At 38.3% G+C, this 16,736-nt stretch overlaps 1 protein-coding gene across 1 annotated transcript; it reads right to left on the bottom strand.

Moving 5' to 3' along the window:
• Positions 1-5,756: 5,756 nt before the first annotated feature.
• On the bottom strand, positions 5,757-15,611 carry NDUFA12 (NADH:ubiquinone oxidoreductase subunit A12). The gene is made up of 4 exons (XM_042470037.1): positions 15,449-15,611; positions 12,658-12,740; positions 10,667-10,754; positions 5,757-6,032 (listed from the first exon to the last, which is right to left on the bottom strand). The coding sequence occupies exons 1-4, from the start codon at positions 15,535-15,537 to the stop codon at positions 5,852-5,854; spliced, it is 441 nt and encodes a 146-aa protein (XP_042325971.1). The 5' UTR covers positions 15,538-15,611; the 3' UTR covers positions 5,757-5,851.
• Between the last annotated feature and the right edge of the window lie 1,125 nt (positions 15,612-16,736).

Below are 16,736 nucleotides of genomic sequence, written 5' to 3'. Positions count from 1 at the left end.
CCCTAGCTGTGCATGCACTAGGGATCCCCATTCAAGCTACTATTCTCCCGGCTCTACATGTAATATAGAGATAGTATTGCCCTACTTTCTACAGCTGTTGCACAGATGACTGAGATTATATACAACACATGAAATGTACTATATAAGCAGAATATACTAGCTTTTTAAATTTTTGTCCTGGGGACAGTTATGAAGATTTTAATGCCACCTTTTCTTTGGAGAACAATGTGATATTTCCAGGTTAATAATAATTACATCACTCTCTACTTTGTACAGCAAAGATGTATGCAGTGTATCACATTTCTTCCAAAAGGTATTGTGCCATTTTAGTTTTTCCAGTGCCTCAACGGAATAAATATTTTTTTAAACAAATTACATCAAACTGAAGCATAAAACCAGTTTTTAGAGATATGTTAATACTTTACCTTTCTAAAAAAATATTACCATTTTTAAATCACTAGTTTCACTGGCACTAGCAGTTAAAATTTATTTGTCTACTTTTATTTTAGCAAATCTGTACAATTTGTTACAACTTCCTTCTATCAGGGAGTTGTTGATAGTACTGTACTTGATTTAAAATTCATGTGTATTATTTTTGTCTTTAAGACATCTGTCAGGCACATTTAACTGATACTCAAACAGACACCTCTAAGTAGTCTCTTAATTGCTTTTAATAATCTTGTATTTGGCAAGATGACAAGAAGTTTGAAGAATGACAGCTATGTGTATTCTAAGGGATGCGCTGCAACCATTAACTGAAATGAATGAATGAATGAATGAATACTGAGCTTTGAGATTCCATGATACAGCAGCATTTTGGTAAGGCTTCTGCCAATAGAGGCATCATCATTCTTTATTTTTCCATATATAAGCCTTTAGAGCAATTCCTTCAGATTTTGTTTAGCTTTATTTATGCAATGCGGCTGCCAGTTTCATTAGCAGCTACATCATAATCCAGGCATATAAATTAAGAATTTGTATAATTTGAATTGAGAAATAAGCCTCCAACTAAGAGGATAATTTGAGCTAAACCATCTGTGAGGATAGCTTGGGAAGATGCCATGTGTGTGTGTTGTGTTGTAACCATTCACTCATCCGAACATTCTCCAAATGTTGCAAGACCTTGCCCTTAAGGGGTGTTTGAGTCTTATGATTGAAATGTTTTAAATATGTTGAACATGCTGGCATGTATCCTGAGCATTCAAGGAAAACCTAAACTGTAATGAACTATAATGAATAACCTTAAATGAACAAGACTACCACCCCACACACAGATATTGTGGCCTGAATCCCTTAAATCCCAAGTACAGTGGACTGGTGAGTCACAATGCAGGAAAATGGCACTAATTAGGTCAAAGGATGCCAAAATGTTCCTGCAATAAAAAAATAATGACAGGGATAGTTTTATCTGAAAGGGAAGGGGATATACTAATGTGACATGTATAGTTCAAATATATTTGAACTATTCTCAGTGCCACAGAAAAAGAAAGGAGGGACATGTTAGATGTGCAGTGTTCACGTAATGTTCAGTGCTCACCAATTCATTTCTCAGAGAAGGCATAAGGAGCCATTGCTCCTCTATTGCCAGTAGTCACATACTACATATCAATGTTGAGTTGAGACTGCCCTTTGGGAAATAAGCATCAATGAAACACTACTGCATTTAATTCTACAGATTTTACATGCTCCAGTATCACAAGTCTATTCTTGCTTCATGAGCTGAAACTTTGCCTCTCATGTTAAGTGGGATGGTGCTGTTCCTTTATGCTTGAGTGCAAACTGCACAAATATCAATATGCAGCCTAAGAACTTAGCCATAAGTAAAGCTTCTGTACAAGTAAACGCACACATTCTCAGCCTTAGAGGAAGGTGATAGCAAACCCTCTGAATAAAAAACAAACAAACAAAAGCCATAAGAGTTGCCATGAGTTGGAATTGATTTGGAAGTCTATCATAACAATTAAGATGATAATGATGAGTTCACACAACAGATCCCATCTATCTGGGGTTGGGAGGGGGGATAAGTAGACACTAAGATATAAATCTAGTATAGTGAATGCAAGTCTACACCAAAACAATTTTAGTTTAGGTAGACTATAGTATAGATATGGACTATACATTTTCCTATTTGCTTGATAATTGATAATTTAAATTATATTTGTTTTTAGAATACAAAACATCTGCACAACTGATCCCCCCCCCCCCCGGATTCTTTTAAACATGTGACATTGACATTACAACCCTACTGGAAATTTTAGAATGGTTGTCTGATCAATGTTTTTATGCAACAAGCACAGAAACCCCTAGTGTGAATTTCTTTCACAAGTCCATTAGTGATCAGCAGAAAAAGATGACTTCCAACTATCACTCAATGAAGTATAAACTACTACAAAAGGTATCTATAAAGAATTTATACATTATCTCTAATAATGCTAAATCTTCTGTAGAAAACTGATGAATAGTGTCAGTTATCTTATGTATATAGTTATTTTTCTTATATAAAGTCTAAAAGCCACCCCTTAAACCAGTGGTCCCAAAACAGTGCTCTTTAAGGGATTTTGGACTTCAGCTCCCAGAATCTGAGACTATTGGCCACCTTGGCTGAGGCTTCTGGGAGCTGAAGTCCAAAGATATCTTAAAAGGCACAGTTTGGGGACCACTGCCTTAAACAAAATGTAGAATCCTGAGCAGTAACAAATTAACAGTAACTCTGCTGTGTTGCATGATCAACAAGAAGCATTTTTCTCTGGTCAAAACAATTCAGGATAAGCACTTCTCAGCTCTGTTTAATAGTGTCTCATACCATACAGACATGACAGATAACTGCTTACTCCCCTTAAATTATTCCCCACCATAACTGAAGACAATCTTTTGTAAATTAACATTCAATCTGATGGTATTAATTTCATGTACAACCAATTAATTTCACAGACCTCATAAAGCTAAGGAATTAAAAATGTTGCATATATTGCTCTCAGCTGTTAAAAAATGTCATACTAATAATTCACACATCAACCCTTTAAAGCAGAAGTAGGTAGTTCTCCAGATCTGTATTGTATTGTTCTTTTAATACTGTGCAGCTGCTCTGAGTCCTAGTTCTGGGAAAAGAGTGAGATACAAATCATCATCATCACCATCACCATCATCTGGGGGACTCTCACAGCCCCTACCAGAACTTGGAAAGTCACACACCACTTCTCCATGTTTTAAACAGGAAATAACTTCTGGCTTTGGAAAAATGCCCACATACCTCCACTGGCCTAAAAGAGGCTACTACTACCTTTCATGTGGCAAGAACTGCTCTCCTAGAACATTTTCCAGAAAAATTAAATAACATTTTGGGGGTCATGCTGGAACTGTATGTAGACTGTGGCTTGAATTTTATCCACCCCTATTTTAAGATAAGTTTTCACCATCCATAGTGCAAATTGTACAGTGCTGTGACTGATAAGAATGTGCTTTTCCACATAATGACAAGGCAAGATTCAAACCAAGGGAATTCCTGATTTGTAGCTCAGTGTCCCAGTCACCATGTAAACATTACTCCAAATACATTTGACATGTTCATTCTACTTGACAATTTTGTTGCAAAAAGTATTACAGCTTGGAAGTGAATTATAACTATAATATATGCCTAGAACTTAACGTGCTTCACTAGCAATGCAGAAGAAAAGTTGACCACTTCTATATTCAGCCATTTCTTCATCTAGGGGAATCTCAAAAGGACAGTGCTAATCTGCAGGAGTTACCAACTTCCTGCACTTCAGGCTGTAATATTTCTATACTCCCTGAAATCATCGTAACAAAGATATGGCAAGAAGCCTGAATAATTGCTCTCAGTAACTGCTATCTTCTTGATATTCAGGAACAAAAAATTGAGTATTCCTAACAGTGGTCATATATACTGTTACAGAATTCAATATTAATAAACCAATTTAAATTATGGGTTCTTGAACAGAATAGCAAACAAGCAAGACCCAATTTAGTAAAAAACCCCAATATATTTTGCTAGCAAGATCTCAGTTTAGGATTTAGATCCTAATTAATCCATCTAACTAAAAGATTGTATGTACAGTGCTGTGTAAATTTACAGCGTTTTATAAATAAAGGTTAATAATAATAATAAACCCCTGAGATAAAGAATAAAAGTTAAGTCCTCCTTTTTATAGACATCTTAACAAAGACTTTCTTTGACAAAATTCTATTGGATATAAACGGTTTTAAACATACAAAAATTCAGTCAGGACAAAGAATTCTGAATACATCAAAATCTCATTACTTATATATTAGCAACCTATGCCACATTCCAAGCTTTTCTCTTATCAAAGGCCTCTCACCAAATATCATGCATCAACCCTGGCCTTGCACTCAGTAATCTACACATTCCATGCAAAACCTTTATCAACATACCGTACATTATTCTGACTCAAAGTAGACATCCTGCACCTTCAAAATATGTCACGCCAACCTTTTTACCCATCTTTTTAAAATTCCTACTTCAGCAAACTTTTACTATCGTTAAGTTCACCCTTTTTGGGCCTCTTTCTATTATTCATTTAAGGGAACTAGATATTGATTATAGAGAACAAATATTGAATATTGCCACTTGCCATCTCAGTACTATATATAGAGACTGGGATGAAGCAGAAACAGAGATCAGTTAAATGAAGGAGAGAAACCAAGCAAGAGCATTTCTTGTGTTGTGTCTACGAAAAGAAGAGAGAATGCAGAAACAACTATGGAAAACTATGGAGAAGAGGCAAACGGAGATGGAGCAATAGAAACAAGAAGCAAAACTGTTGTTATTTGCAACTGTCAGCACTGCTCAGAGTGAATTTTGTAAACCATTTAGGGAGTGCTTAAGTGCACTGATAAGCAGTATAGAAATGTTCTTGCCATTGCTATTGCTAAGAGGGAAGTAGCAAGATAGGAAGAAAATAGAAAAACAGAGCCTTGCAGAAGTGAAGAGAAATGGAACCTTATAGGAGATGAGGGAAATGGAGGAAAACACAAACTGAGGTATGCTGACAAATGGAGGTGTGTGGGGGGGAGAGCATTTGCTATATTGCAGCTAGCTAGAATGCTGGCAAGCCAACTTTGCTGCCACAAGTACTGTTCAGGTTCCATATGTTTACACTTTGCCAGGGTGGTGGCCAAGTTCCACATAAAAGGGCCTGGCCACATTTTGTCCATCCTGGTATATAGGGATCCCCTGCTGTTTTGTGTCCTAACTTCACTGAGATGATGTAATGCTAGAAGAACTATCATTTAGAAAACTTATCCAAAAGTCTGCTAAAGGGGCATAATAATAGTAGTAATATCCTGCTCTTCTCCCAAGATTGGGACTCAGGTTGCTTCACAAGTAGACATATAGTATATAGCAGGGGAAAATTGTTGTACTGTTATATAATTTTCTTGTACACCGCTATGATCTATTTGGAATAGCGGTTTATAAATAAAACATATTATTATTATTATTATTAAAATGAATAGAACATTCTTGTAGCACTTTAGAAACTAATTAAATTCTTATGGGATATACTTTTGCAGAATAAACGTGTCGTCTGATGAAATGGACTCTTGTTCATGAATGTCTTGTTATAATAATCTGTCAATTTGTAAAGGAGCCATAGGATTCTCATTTAGAGAAAAACGTATTCACTACATGCTTACTTTGACAAACTATTGCATATTCTATTTCTGGCCATTCACCACTCAATTATTTTTTTTAAATCAATATTTATGACTTCAAAAGGTTTCTGATCAAAGGTCTTTATTTTAAATACAGAAGGAAGATACAGTCAACATTACAAGTCTGATTCTTTGCAAATCACCACATTCTTCTTTCCTTTCACTTGCTAGGTGTAGAAGGTGGGATCCACTCTTGTATCTTCTTACGAGTGGTAGAATATGGTACATACTGTCCAGGACTACCACTTAGATTGAGCTTGTGATTCTCCCAAATGAATTTCCGAGGCACTGGTGGATGTGTAGTTGGTGGGTCTTCTGTCATACAATGAAGCCAACGGTGCCTTTAAAACAACAACAAAGTAATAAATATGTCCCAATAATCACTGAAGCAGACAGAAGCAAAACATGTTCAATGGACAAGATATAGTATATTGAAAATGTAAAAATGTTACATTTTAAATAACTTAATGATCGGTCAGGTGAACTCCTTAAATCTCATGTTTTTGGTTCACAGTACCTTGTGCAAAATACAGACCATATCTTAATCAGACATAAGTATTCCATTACAGGCAAATAGTTGTTACAAAAAGAGATATTACAAGAACATTACTTCAAACAAACAATCTATTTATGGATAGATGCAATCTATTTATAGATACACAAAAAGAGTGCTACAGAAGCTGTTCCTTGGACAAAATGTGTGAACCTTCTTGTCATCCTCCTGTGGGAGGGGAAACCTCCCACAACCTAGTTGTTGCTTTGTTTCCCTTCTCCTGCTTTTCAAAACAGGACAATGAAACTGTGACATGCTGACATCTGCCCCATCTGATATAGCCATGCAAGGGACATATGAAGAGGGCCTATGTGAATACTTCCTTATACAGCAGTACTTACAAGAACTGTACTAACTAGTTTCCAACAGCCTTCTAAACACCAGCATGAAGAATTAAATCCATTAAAATTTAATCAGAAAGCTACCAGAAATGTTCCAAGATCATATATGATCTCTGGCTAACTTGTTTTTCATTATTATTTACCACTACAGTACATGCAAATACTGTGGCCAATATACACATCTTTTTCTTACTGTTGGAGATGTAGCAAAGTGGGACACCAGTGCAAGTCAGCAATGGATCCTCCATTTTCCATAGAGGCCACAAGATGGTAATGGCAAGACTAAATTATCTGTTATTAAATGAGGTTTTTTCATTATAACGTAATCTGCTTCCAACAACTACAGCAAAACTGTAATGATGCATTGGAATTATTTTGGGCTTCACAGCCATGTCTGCATTAAAATTAGATTAAGATCAGTGGTTCGTAGGACTGGAAAATTACTTGACAATTTGAAAAAAGGTAATTTTCTGAAATATATGAGTTACATCAATTAAGATGGAACAGGTACTAAGCTTTCATTAAACCAAGGAGAACTACATTTATTTCTCAATATTCTCAATTAGGTTAACTGCAATGATATCTGAACTTTAAATACTGAATGCCTACTGCCATTGTCTGCCCATTTAACTCAAAGACAATGCATATAAGCAATTGACTCCAGTACCCCTTTTGATCAAATAAGGCAACCACTAGTACCCCATGGGACACTGTCATCCTCCATCACCTCTGCACTCCAAGAAAAGGGGAGGCTTAAAACACACAAATGCCCAAATAGCCAGCAACATCCCCAAATGTTTGGGGTGAGGGATTCTATGGTCAGTTTCACCATGTTTGGGGGCATGCTCCTCCCCCCACATTTTTAAAACATTGGAGTGTTTGTTGTTGTTGTTGTTGTTTTGGCCTATAGAAGCCCTTATTCAAAATAAGAAATGATCACAGTTGAATGTCTGATCACTTCTTGATTTGAACCAAGGTCTCTAAAATGGTGAGGGGAAAACAAAATGTGACAAAAATAATCAATAGAAGCCCCCAAAGGTTTGTGGTGGCAATAGCCATTTGAAAGTTAACAAAATTTCAAACCTGGAAAAACACTTGAGGGTGAGAGAATGAGGACACTTGGGGGAGCACCTCAAAAGCTGCCTTGGTGCAGCATATCGCTCACCAACCATGCTTCACACTTCATTTACAGCTTAGAAGTCTGAATTTTGAGTTCAATAATTAGTGTGTGTGTGTGTGTTGTGTTTTTCTTTTTACAAGTCACTCTGCAGCTGTAGGTGTGAATGTTCCAGGGAAAGTGATTTGGAGACCAAAACACACTGCAGAAATAATCCAGTTTGAGAGTGCTTTAACTCTGCTGACTCAATGCTGGGAATTCTGGTAACTTGAGTTTTGTGAGACATTTAGCCTCCTCTGTCAAAGAGATCTTGTCTCATAATAAACTACAATTCCCAGGATTCTCTAGCACTGAGCCAGAGCAGTTAAAGTGGTGTCAGATTGGATTATTTCTGCAGTGCGTTTTACACCCAAAACATTCTGACACAATTCAAAGAACAACATGCCTGCAGCTAGAAGTGATTTCAATCTGTGATTTTTGAACAGCACTCTCTCTGCCAAACAGAACTATCCATAATTGGCACTCTCTCTGCCAAACAGAACTATCCATAACTAGCCACTGTACAACTCTAAAAAGTTACTGTGCTCTTGGAATGCTCCAATGGGCAATCTACCCTGCCACCTTAACTATACCATCAAGCTACTTCCTCTCCTCTTCAGCCACCAAGCTCCAAAGGAAGAAACTCAGGTTATGCCAAACACTTTGTTGTGCAAGAGAGATGATCAGCGAGCCAGTCATTTTGGCACTAGCAAATCACTCTGACACATCTCAATTGGTACATTTATATAGAAAGATGAAAAAGCCTATTCCATTCATATACACTTATATAGTTTTAAATTACATTTTACATTTCTGTACTGTGCTGACCTAGGTATTTATGGAGTTTATGCTAGAGAATCTTAATTGTCGATAGTTATGGCAAAATACGGTCATTGAAAATCATACAGAAATTTACTGATCGAAAAGAAGCCTTGAAAATAAATACAAACATAGAACAGGTTTGTTACAGGAAGCCAACTAGGCACCACTATATATATATATAAAGACAGAAGCTAAGGTAGAGTTAAGAAACACCCCCATTTAAATATATGAGATCAGTCGTTCTGCATCAAACCAAAGACCAATCTGCTTCAGCAATTATGTAGTTCTCAGTTACAAACCAGATGCTTGGTTGTTAACTGAGAAGGAAGCTCAAGAGCAGGATGTGAGTTTAATAGCACACTCCCATTCATGTGCACCAGCAACCTATACACAGAGAATTTGATTTTGGAGGTATTATACTACTATCATGATTTAGTTGTTGTTAATTGCTCTTGGGACGGGGTTGACTTACGGCATGGAAGGGACCTCTCCAAGACCACTGTCCTCCACTATACTCAGGTCCTGCAGGCTCAGACCTGCATACTCTCTGATTGAGTCCAGCCATCTGGCATGTGGCCTCCTTCTCTTTCTAGTGCCCTCTACCTTTCTTAGCATTATTCTTTTCTAATGCTTCATGCCTTCTCATGATGTGGCCAAAGCACAACAGCCTCAATTTGGTTATCTTGCCTTCCAGGGGGATTTTGGCTTGATGTATTCTGGAATCCATCTGTTTGTCATTTTGGCAATTCATGATATCCTCAGCACTCTTCTCTAGCAACACATTTCAAATGAATTTATTTTCTATCAGTTTTCTTTACTTTCCAGCTTTCATGCCTGTACATGAGGGATACAATGGCTTTCACGATCCTCACTTTAGTATTCAGATTTATATCTTTACACTTTATGAACTTGTCTTCTTCTTTCATAGCTGTGCTTCCCAATCCTAGCCTTCTTTTAATTTCTTTACTGCAGCCCCTGTTCTGTTCAGTGTTTGATCCAAGGTATGGGAACTCCTTAACCATTTCAATTTTCTTGTTATCATGACTAGTAGCCGCTAATTGCTTATCCTCCAACATCTAATCCATTTTTAAAATTGTTTGTGTTGGTAGCCATTATCATTTTGTGGCAGGTTAAAACAGAAACTGTATTTCATGAGACAGGCATGGTGTGGAAAGAGTGAACAGGGAAATTGCAGCACCCTGTAATGTGGACATTCTCAATTTAGTGCTGCTGTATGTTTGAACAGTTAAATTATGGTAGCAAGGGTTTAATTTTGTGATTTTCACATAGCTGAATACCTCTGTCATTTATACAAAAATTGATAAAATTGACCATATTCCCATACAGAATCTCATTTAAATGTCCTTAAAGTCTTGTCAATTATTTTTGTCCTAAGAAACATTAAACAAGCCTATGAGCAAGAAAAAGTCAAGTATGGATAGTCAGGGGCTTTGGAAAGACAAGAGCCACAGGGCATCTATGAAGTGACCCATAGAGGAAGGCCATGAGAAAGCTGATAATTAATGTGACAGAGATACTCCTGTTTTACTTCTGAGGCTGAAACTCAACTAAGCCTGGAACTCAATCAGGCCAATGAAAGGCAACCAGGTATTCTACGTGTTTCCTCACCAATAACAATACCTATTAGGTTCACTCTCCTCTCGTTGCAAAATTATTGCCTATAATTTATAATATTTCAAATTTGTCCCAATTTATAATATTTCAGATTTACATCATAGATAAATAAAAGTCCCACTTATAATGCAAAGTTTTGCCAGAACACCTGTACAGTTGACTGAGGAAGGAAAAAGACATAGATCTTCAGTTTTAGCAGAAAATGTGGATACCATAATACTTAGTCTTAACATATCACTTGCCTTTTTCACATACAGCTGCAGTGCCTGATTTGTGCTCTGCCCTGTAAATGGTGAACAAGCCTTCCTAGCAGAAGATTAGAGGATGATGGATCACTAAGAGGCTTAAATTTTCATTTACTTGCTTTTGCATGTCAGCCTCAGACAAACCGATTCATTCTAAGGTTAATTGTTTCACAAGGTTAATAAAACATCTGAACACAGAAGTGTATAAAATAAACTGATTTACCATTCAGGAGGCACCATACTTCCATCCAGTTCCCAGAACGTGTTCTTACCATTCATTTCCTCAGTATATATAACCCACCTATGACGACCTAAAATATAAAAAAACCAAAAACAAACATACAAACTGAAATGTATTAGGCTGATCACATTCTATAAATTACTAACAGGTTCACTTCACTCCTCCAAATCCAGATTTTGTGAAGCTGTGCTGAGATTTAATATGCATTATTTATTCAATTTTCAAAAGCCTGGTTTTGAACAAATTTTCTGTTTGTTTGAACTGATTTAGCACAAAGGAAAGGAATCAAGCCAGTGAATGTTATTAACAAGACATAGAATTAAAACTACTTCACTATTGTTGTTAATTGCCATTGACTTTAATTCATAGAGAATCTATAATGAGAGACCCAAGTCAGCCTGTTATCAACAGTCCTGCTCAAATCTTGCAAACTCAGTGCTGTGGCTTCCTAGACTGAGTCACTTGCTCCACCTATAATGTGGTCTTTCTCTTTTCTTAATGCCTTCCACCTTACCAAGCATTATTGTCTTTTCCAAAGAGTCAAGTCTTCTCATGATATGTCCAAATAAATAGTCTCAGTATAGTCAATTTGGCTGCTAGGAAGAGTTTATGCTTGATTTATTCTAAGATTCATTCACTCATCTATGATTTCTGTAGAACTTTCCTCCAGCATCATATTCACTTTGAGCAGCAATTTAAAACAAAACCTGTGTGTGTGTGTGGTATCTAACCTGAGAGAATGGCGTTATGGATAAAGAATTGGATAATAAATACAAATTACCTCTTTGATTCATTGTAACAGCAGCAAGATTATTGCTTGCACAAACTTGGAAACTGACTGAAGCATCAATGATGTAAGGTTGCTGAGTTAGCCTAAATTGCCACATTAATGTGGGTTCTAAAGAATAAACCAACTGAAGAGTTTTTGAAAGATTATGGACTTTTTCTTATTTTTATTTTCATTACAGTCAAGATTGGAGAAGATCAGAGACCTACTGTGTTTTAGCTATGTTTGTTTCTTTTTCTTCTCTTTTTTTCCTCTGTCTCTTTATTTTCTGTATTTATTTTTTGAATGTACAGTATATTATTTTGCTTTTGCTTGTAGATTAGATTGTTAGTGGTATAAATAAATAACCCTTCCCCCCAAAAAACATGTAAAATGCATGGGATCACCATAAATTGCCATGTTAATTGACGATACACAGACACATAAACACAATGGCCTAAGTCCCACTGTTAGTTCCAACTAGACCAAACCCACTGAATCAATGGAATTTACATAACAATATCTCATTGATTCAATGGGATTTGCTGTATTGTAGTTAGGAGTAATATGTAAATTTAGGCCAAAATGTGAACATACATACTTTATCAGTTTGAAATTACAGTGGTACCCCGGGATACGAAATGACCGCGTTACGAAATTTCCGGGATACGAAAAAATTAAATAGGAAAAAACTGTTTCGGGTTACGTTTTTTTTTTCGGCTTACGAAAAAATTTTTGGTGCTTTTCGGCGCTTTTTTGCACGAAATCGCAGCTTTCAGCGCTAGCGGCTATGGCTTTTTCGGGTTGCGAAATCTTTCGGGTTACGAACGGCGCCGCGGAACGAATTAAATTCGTAACCCGGGGTACCACTGTACTACCATCCATAAGCAACAATGCATTGCCCTTGGTTCAAATATTAGGAGAGAAACCAAACACATATTTTTGACGTATAGAGAATAAAAGGTGGTGGTCTACTACACTATTTCTCCTTTGCTAAGAAATTAATCAGCTATGAAAGTGATAGGAAAGGCAAGATGAATCAGGACTCTTATCAGCAAATCCAAACCTCAGAACAACAACTTAATGGTACATAAGACAGACTAATATCCCAAAACAAGTTTGCCTCACACTAAACTTATTTAAGGTACAAAAAACAAAACCACATAGAAAGAATCATTGGCTTTATTTCTCAAATATGCATACTCACCAAAAAAGTATCTTTTATCTTCATAATATTTGTTCCCATGCTTATCCACACCAACTAGTGTGCCGGTCTTCAGATCATTCACCCTACAAGATCCCAAGAAGACCAGAATCAAAATGTCACAGTACTTGCTTACATGTCCAGTTACAAGGAAAACAGAATGATTTCAAATTTTATTGGCTACTAGTCTTTCTAGATACAATTCAAGGTACCAGAATTATAACCTCTAAAGTGAGGTGGTCCAGGTTATCTGAAGAACTTTATTCTCCAATACAAACCTGATCAGCAGTTGAGATCTTTGACATGGAATCCTTCTAGGCCAGTTATGGAAGAAGGGGCTTTTTATCAGGTGAATGCTGCATTTTCTTTACTGATGTGTTCTAAGCTATCATTAATTTAACTGTGTTTTGATATTTGGATCACCTGTGTGTTTTAACTGCATTTTTAATTTAATCTTACTGTGAGATGCTTGATCCCCATTCTTAGGAGAAAGAATCAGTCCAATACATAAGCAAATAGCCGGCCAAATTTTGTTAGGAAAGGACCTGTTGCTCAGCAGTAAAGGAAATCTTTTATGTGGGTTTATGTGTTTTTTTACTGTGTTTTGTATTTTAACATGAGAACCAAGGAAGGAGACTCCACTACATTCGGAGGGAGTTTGTTCCGCTGTCGAACAGCCCTTACTGTCAGGAAGTTCTTCCTAATGTTGAGGTGCAATCTCATTTCCTGTAGTGTGCATCCATTATTTGGTGTCCTGTTCTTTGGAGCAGCAGAAAACAAGGTTGCTCCCTCCTCAATATGACATCCCTTCAAACATTTAAACAGGGCTATCATATCACCTCTTAACCTTCTTTTCTCCAGGCTAAACATCCCCAGCTCCCTAAGTCATTCCTCATAGGACATGGTTTCCAGACCCTTCACCATTTTAGTTGCCCTCCTTTGGACACACTCCAGTTTCTCAATGTCCTTTTTCAATTGTGGTGCCCAGAACTTTACACAATATTTCAGGTGGGGCCTGACCAAAGCAGAATACAGTGTTTATCAGTTTTTATTTTGCCACGTCCTCCATGTTTTCTTGAATGTCTTCCATTCTGAGTGTGACTTAGAAGCATGACATTTACATTTATAGGTGTGTTTGTTAGCTTTTATTTGGTCATACCCTCCATGTTTTCTTGAATGCCCTCCAATTGGCAGTGCCTTGTACTCCTTTGTGATTTGGACATCAGGCCATGCTGGGCACACAACAACAAGAACAACAAAACCTTGCTTTGAACCAAGGTGGGAAATGAATAAAAATTATTACTATTATCATGATTTCCACTATTATTACTATTATTACTAGTATTATTAACTGAAAGAAATAAATTGGCAGCATGAGTTTTTGTAGACTTAAGTCTACTTCCTCAAATGCATTTTGGAAAGTAGACTTAAGTCTACGAAAGTTCATGCTGCCAATTGCTTTCTTTCAGTTAGGTCCAAAACACACTGCAGAAATAATCCAGTTTGAGACCACTCCAACTGCCCTGGCTGAGTGCTAGGGAATCCTGGGAATCAGTTTTGTGGCACCAGAGCTTTCTGACAGAGAAGACGAAATATCTCACAAACCTACAGTTCCCAGAATTCCCTAGCACTGAGCCAGGGCAGACCAAGCAGTCTCAAACTGGATTATTTCTGCAGTGTGTTTTCCACCTTAGTCTCTGAGGTGCTACAAGATCCCTTCACATACTGATTTTACAATGGCTATGTCTTTGAATAAATATAATGATGACGTTGATGTTATTTCCTCTGCTGGTTGATCTCTCAGCTGCTAACATGGCTCAGTGCTAGGGAATCCTGGGAATTGTAGTTTATGGTGGCACCAGAGCTCTCTGACAAAAAGGCTAAATGTCTCACAAAACTACAATTCCCAGGATCCCCCAGGGCAGTTAAAGAGGCCTCAAATTTGGATTATTTCTGAGATGTGTTTTGGATCTTAATCTCAGAGTTTTTTACAAGATCTCTTCATGCACTGATTTTACAGATGAACATGGCTATATCTTTGATGATGATGATGATTTCCTTCGCTAACTGGTCTCTCATCAGACTGCTTTAACTGCCCTGGCTCTGTGCTAGGGAATCCTGGGAATTGTAGTTTATGGTGGCAACAGAACTCAAAACAGAGGAGGCTAAATGTCTCTCAAAACTACAATTCCCAGGATCCCCTAGAATTGAGCCAGGGCAGTTAAAGTGAGCTCAAAAGTGGATTACAGTATTTCTGAGGTGTGTTTTGGACCTGAAACAGCAATATCATCATCATCATCATCATCATCATCATCATCTACTCTGCTGGTTGGTGGTGGTATTATTGTTGTTATTGTTATTATTATTTTCTCCGCTAATATAATAATAATAATAATAATAATAATAATAGTAATAATCTTATTTCCTCCTCTGGTTGTTGTTGTTGTTATTATTATTATTATTATTATTATTATTTCTTCTGCTGCTTGGTATTGTTTTTATTTCGTTGTTATCCCTTTCCTGGGCTGGATGTTCCCTCAGCAGCTCCAAACGCGGGAGCCCTGGCCGTGCCCCTTTCGCTGCCCCATGACCAGGATGCCCCTCTGTCTTGCCTGACCGAGAGAGCCATCCCTCCCCTGCCGCCCAGAGAGCGAGCGAGCGAGCGAGCAACGTCCGTCCTTCCTTCCTTCCCCTCAGCGCCAAGGTGACCCTCCAGCCCCAAAGGCCCGCGCCTTCGCTCTGCCCTCGGCGAAGGCAGACGCCCTCCTCCTCCTCCAGGCGCCCTTTCCTTTACCTCAGCAGCTGCATCACTGCCCCGCGGATCCCGCCGTGGCCCCCCAGCTGCTGCAGCGCCCTCTTGGCCACCTGAACGTACTCCGCCATCTTGCCTCCCTCCCTCTCTCTCTCTCTGAGGCCTCCACAGGCAGCGCAGCTCGCAGCGCCCCCTCCGTCGCCAGCACCAGGCCCCGCCTCCTGCTCCAGGACAGAGCCTGGCTCGATGTGGGCCTAGGCTTCCCAAAAGGAATCATTTAGGAATACAGTACTTGCCCAATGATTCCCCAATGATTTTCTATGCGCAAGTATGGTTTCTCTATGCGCAATATTCCTTTATGCGTCCCTAAGGGCAAGTATTCTCCAATGATTCCCTATGGGCAAGTGCTGTCATTCGTTTTAGTACGTCCTGCTTTGGGAGATATTGCACCTTCTCTTTCAGAGAGCATTGGTAGTGCCACCATAAACCTGTCCCTAGTCCAGTGGTTCTCAAAACAGGGGGGTGGTGGGACCCCTGGGAAGATGTGGGACCCAGGATTCTCCAGCACTGAGCCAGGGCAATTAAAGCAGTCTCAAACTGGATTATGTCTGCAGTCTGTTTTGGACTATAGAGTTGGAAGAGACCTCAAGGGATATCAGATCCATCCCCTGCCATGCACTTGAAACAACTCCATAACATTTATAGAGATCATAGATCCTAAAGAGGGAATTGATTTAGCTAAATAGCTTCAGGGATCTTGTTTGTGGTAGGCACCTCTTGTTTTTCAATAGCACCTTTTAAAACTGTTCACTGCTTAATCTTGGCAATTCATGCCGCTTTTGTCCTAGGACTTGTGCACCTAGCATTGCAAAAACTTCATACTGCACCTAGACTCCCAGCTTCAACATTGCTTCAGATTGAACAGTTCCACTCTGGAAAGGAACAGGTCAATTTGATTTGATCTGAAGCTAGCACAAATCACCCTCAATCAGCCCAATTCCTTTTACAGTATTATTTGGGATTCAGCCAAACCAAAGGTACATCCCTAGCTTTTGTCATCTGTCTAAACCTCAAAAATAAACTTAGCCATCCTCTGTGAGAGACCCACAGTCCATTGCTACTAAGGAAAAGCCCTGCCTTGGGAGATGGTTTATAATCTGATACGGCATCTCACTGTGCCAGAGTGAGCCCCCACCATCACAGGACTCATATGTTCTCATGTACCAAGGCAGCCTGTCTTGCTGGTGAGATAAATGGCATCTAATTAAGATCACAACTTCCAGGATTGATATAGGAGATGACAAGACTTTTGGATATCCTCACTCATTTT

Source organism: Sceloporus undulatus, chromosome 5, assembly GCF_019175285.1.
Source record: "Sceloporus undulatus isolate JIND9_A2432 ecotype Alabama chromosome 5, SceUnd_v1.1, whole genome shotgun sequence".
NCBI classification, from domain to species: domain Eukaryota; kingdom Metazoa; phylum Chordata; class Lepidosauria; order Squamata; family Phrynosomatidae; genus Sceloporus; species Sceloporus undulatus.
Note: the sequence above shows the minus strand (reverse complement) of the source record. Positions and strands in the feature narration are given on the sequence as shown.

Excerpts from the sequence above, each read along its gene's own strand:
- NDUFA12 (XM_042470037.1), bottom strand. The coding sequence starts at position 15,537 with ATGGCGGAGTACGTTCAGGTGGCCAAGAGGGCGCTGCAGCAGCTGGGG. Across the intron at positions 12,741-15,448 it reads GCAGTGATGCAGCTGCTGAG|GGTGAATGATCTGAAGACCG; the intron begins GTAAAGGAAAGG and ends GGGATCTTGTAG. Across the intron at positions 6,033-10,666 it reads AGTATGGTGCCTCCTGAATG|GCACCGTTGGCTTCATTGTA; the intron begins GTAAATCAGTTT and ends GTTGTTTTAAAG.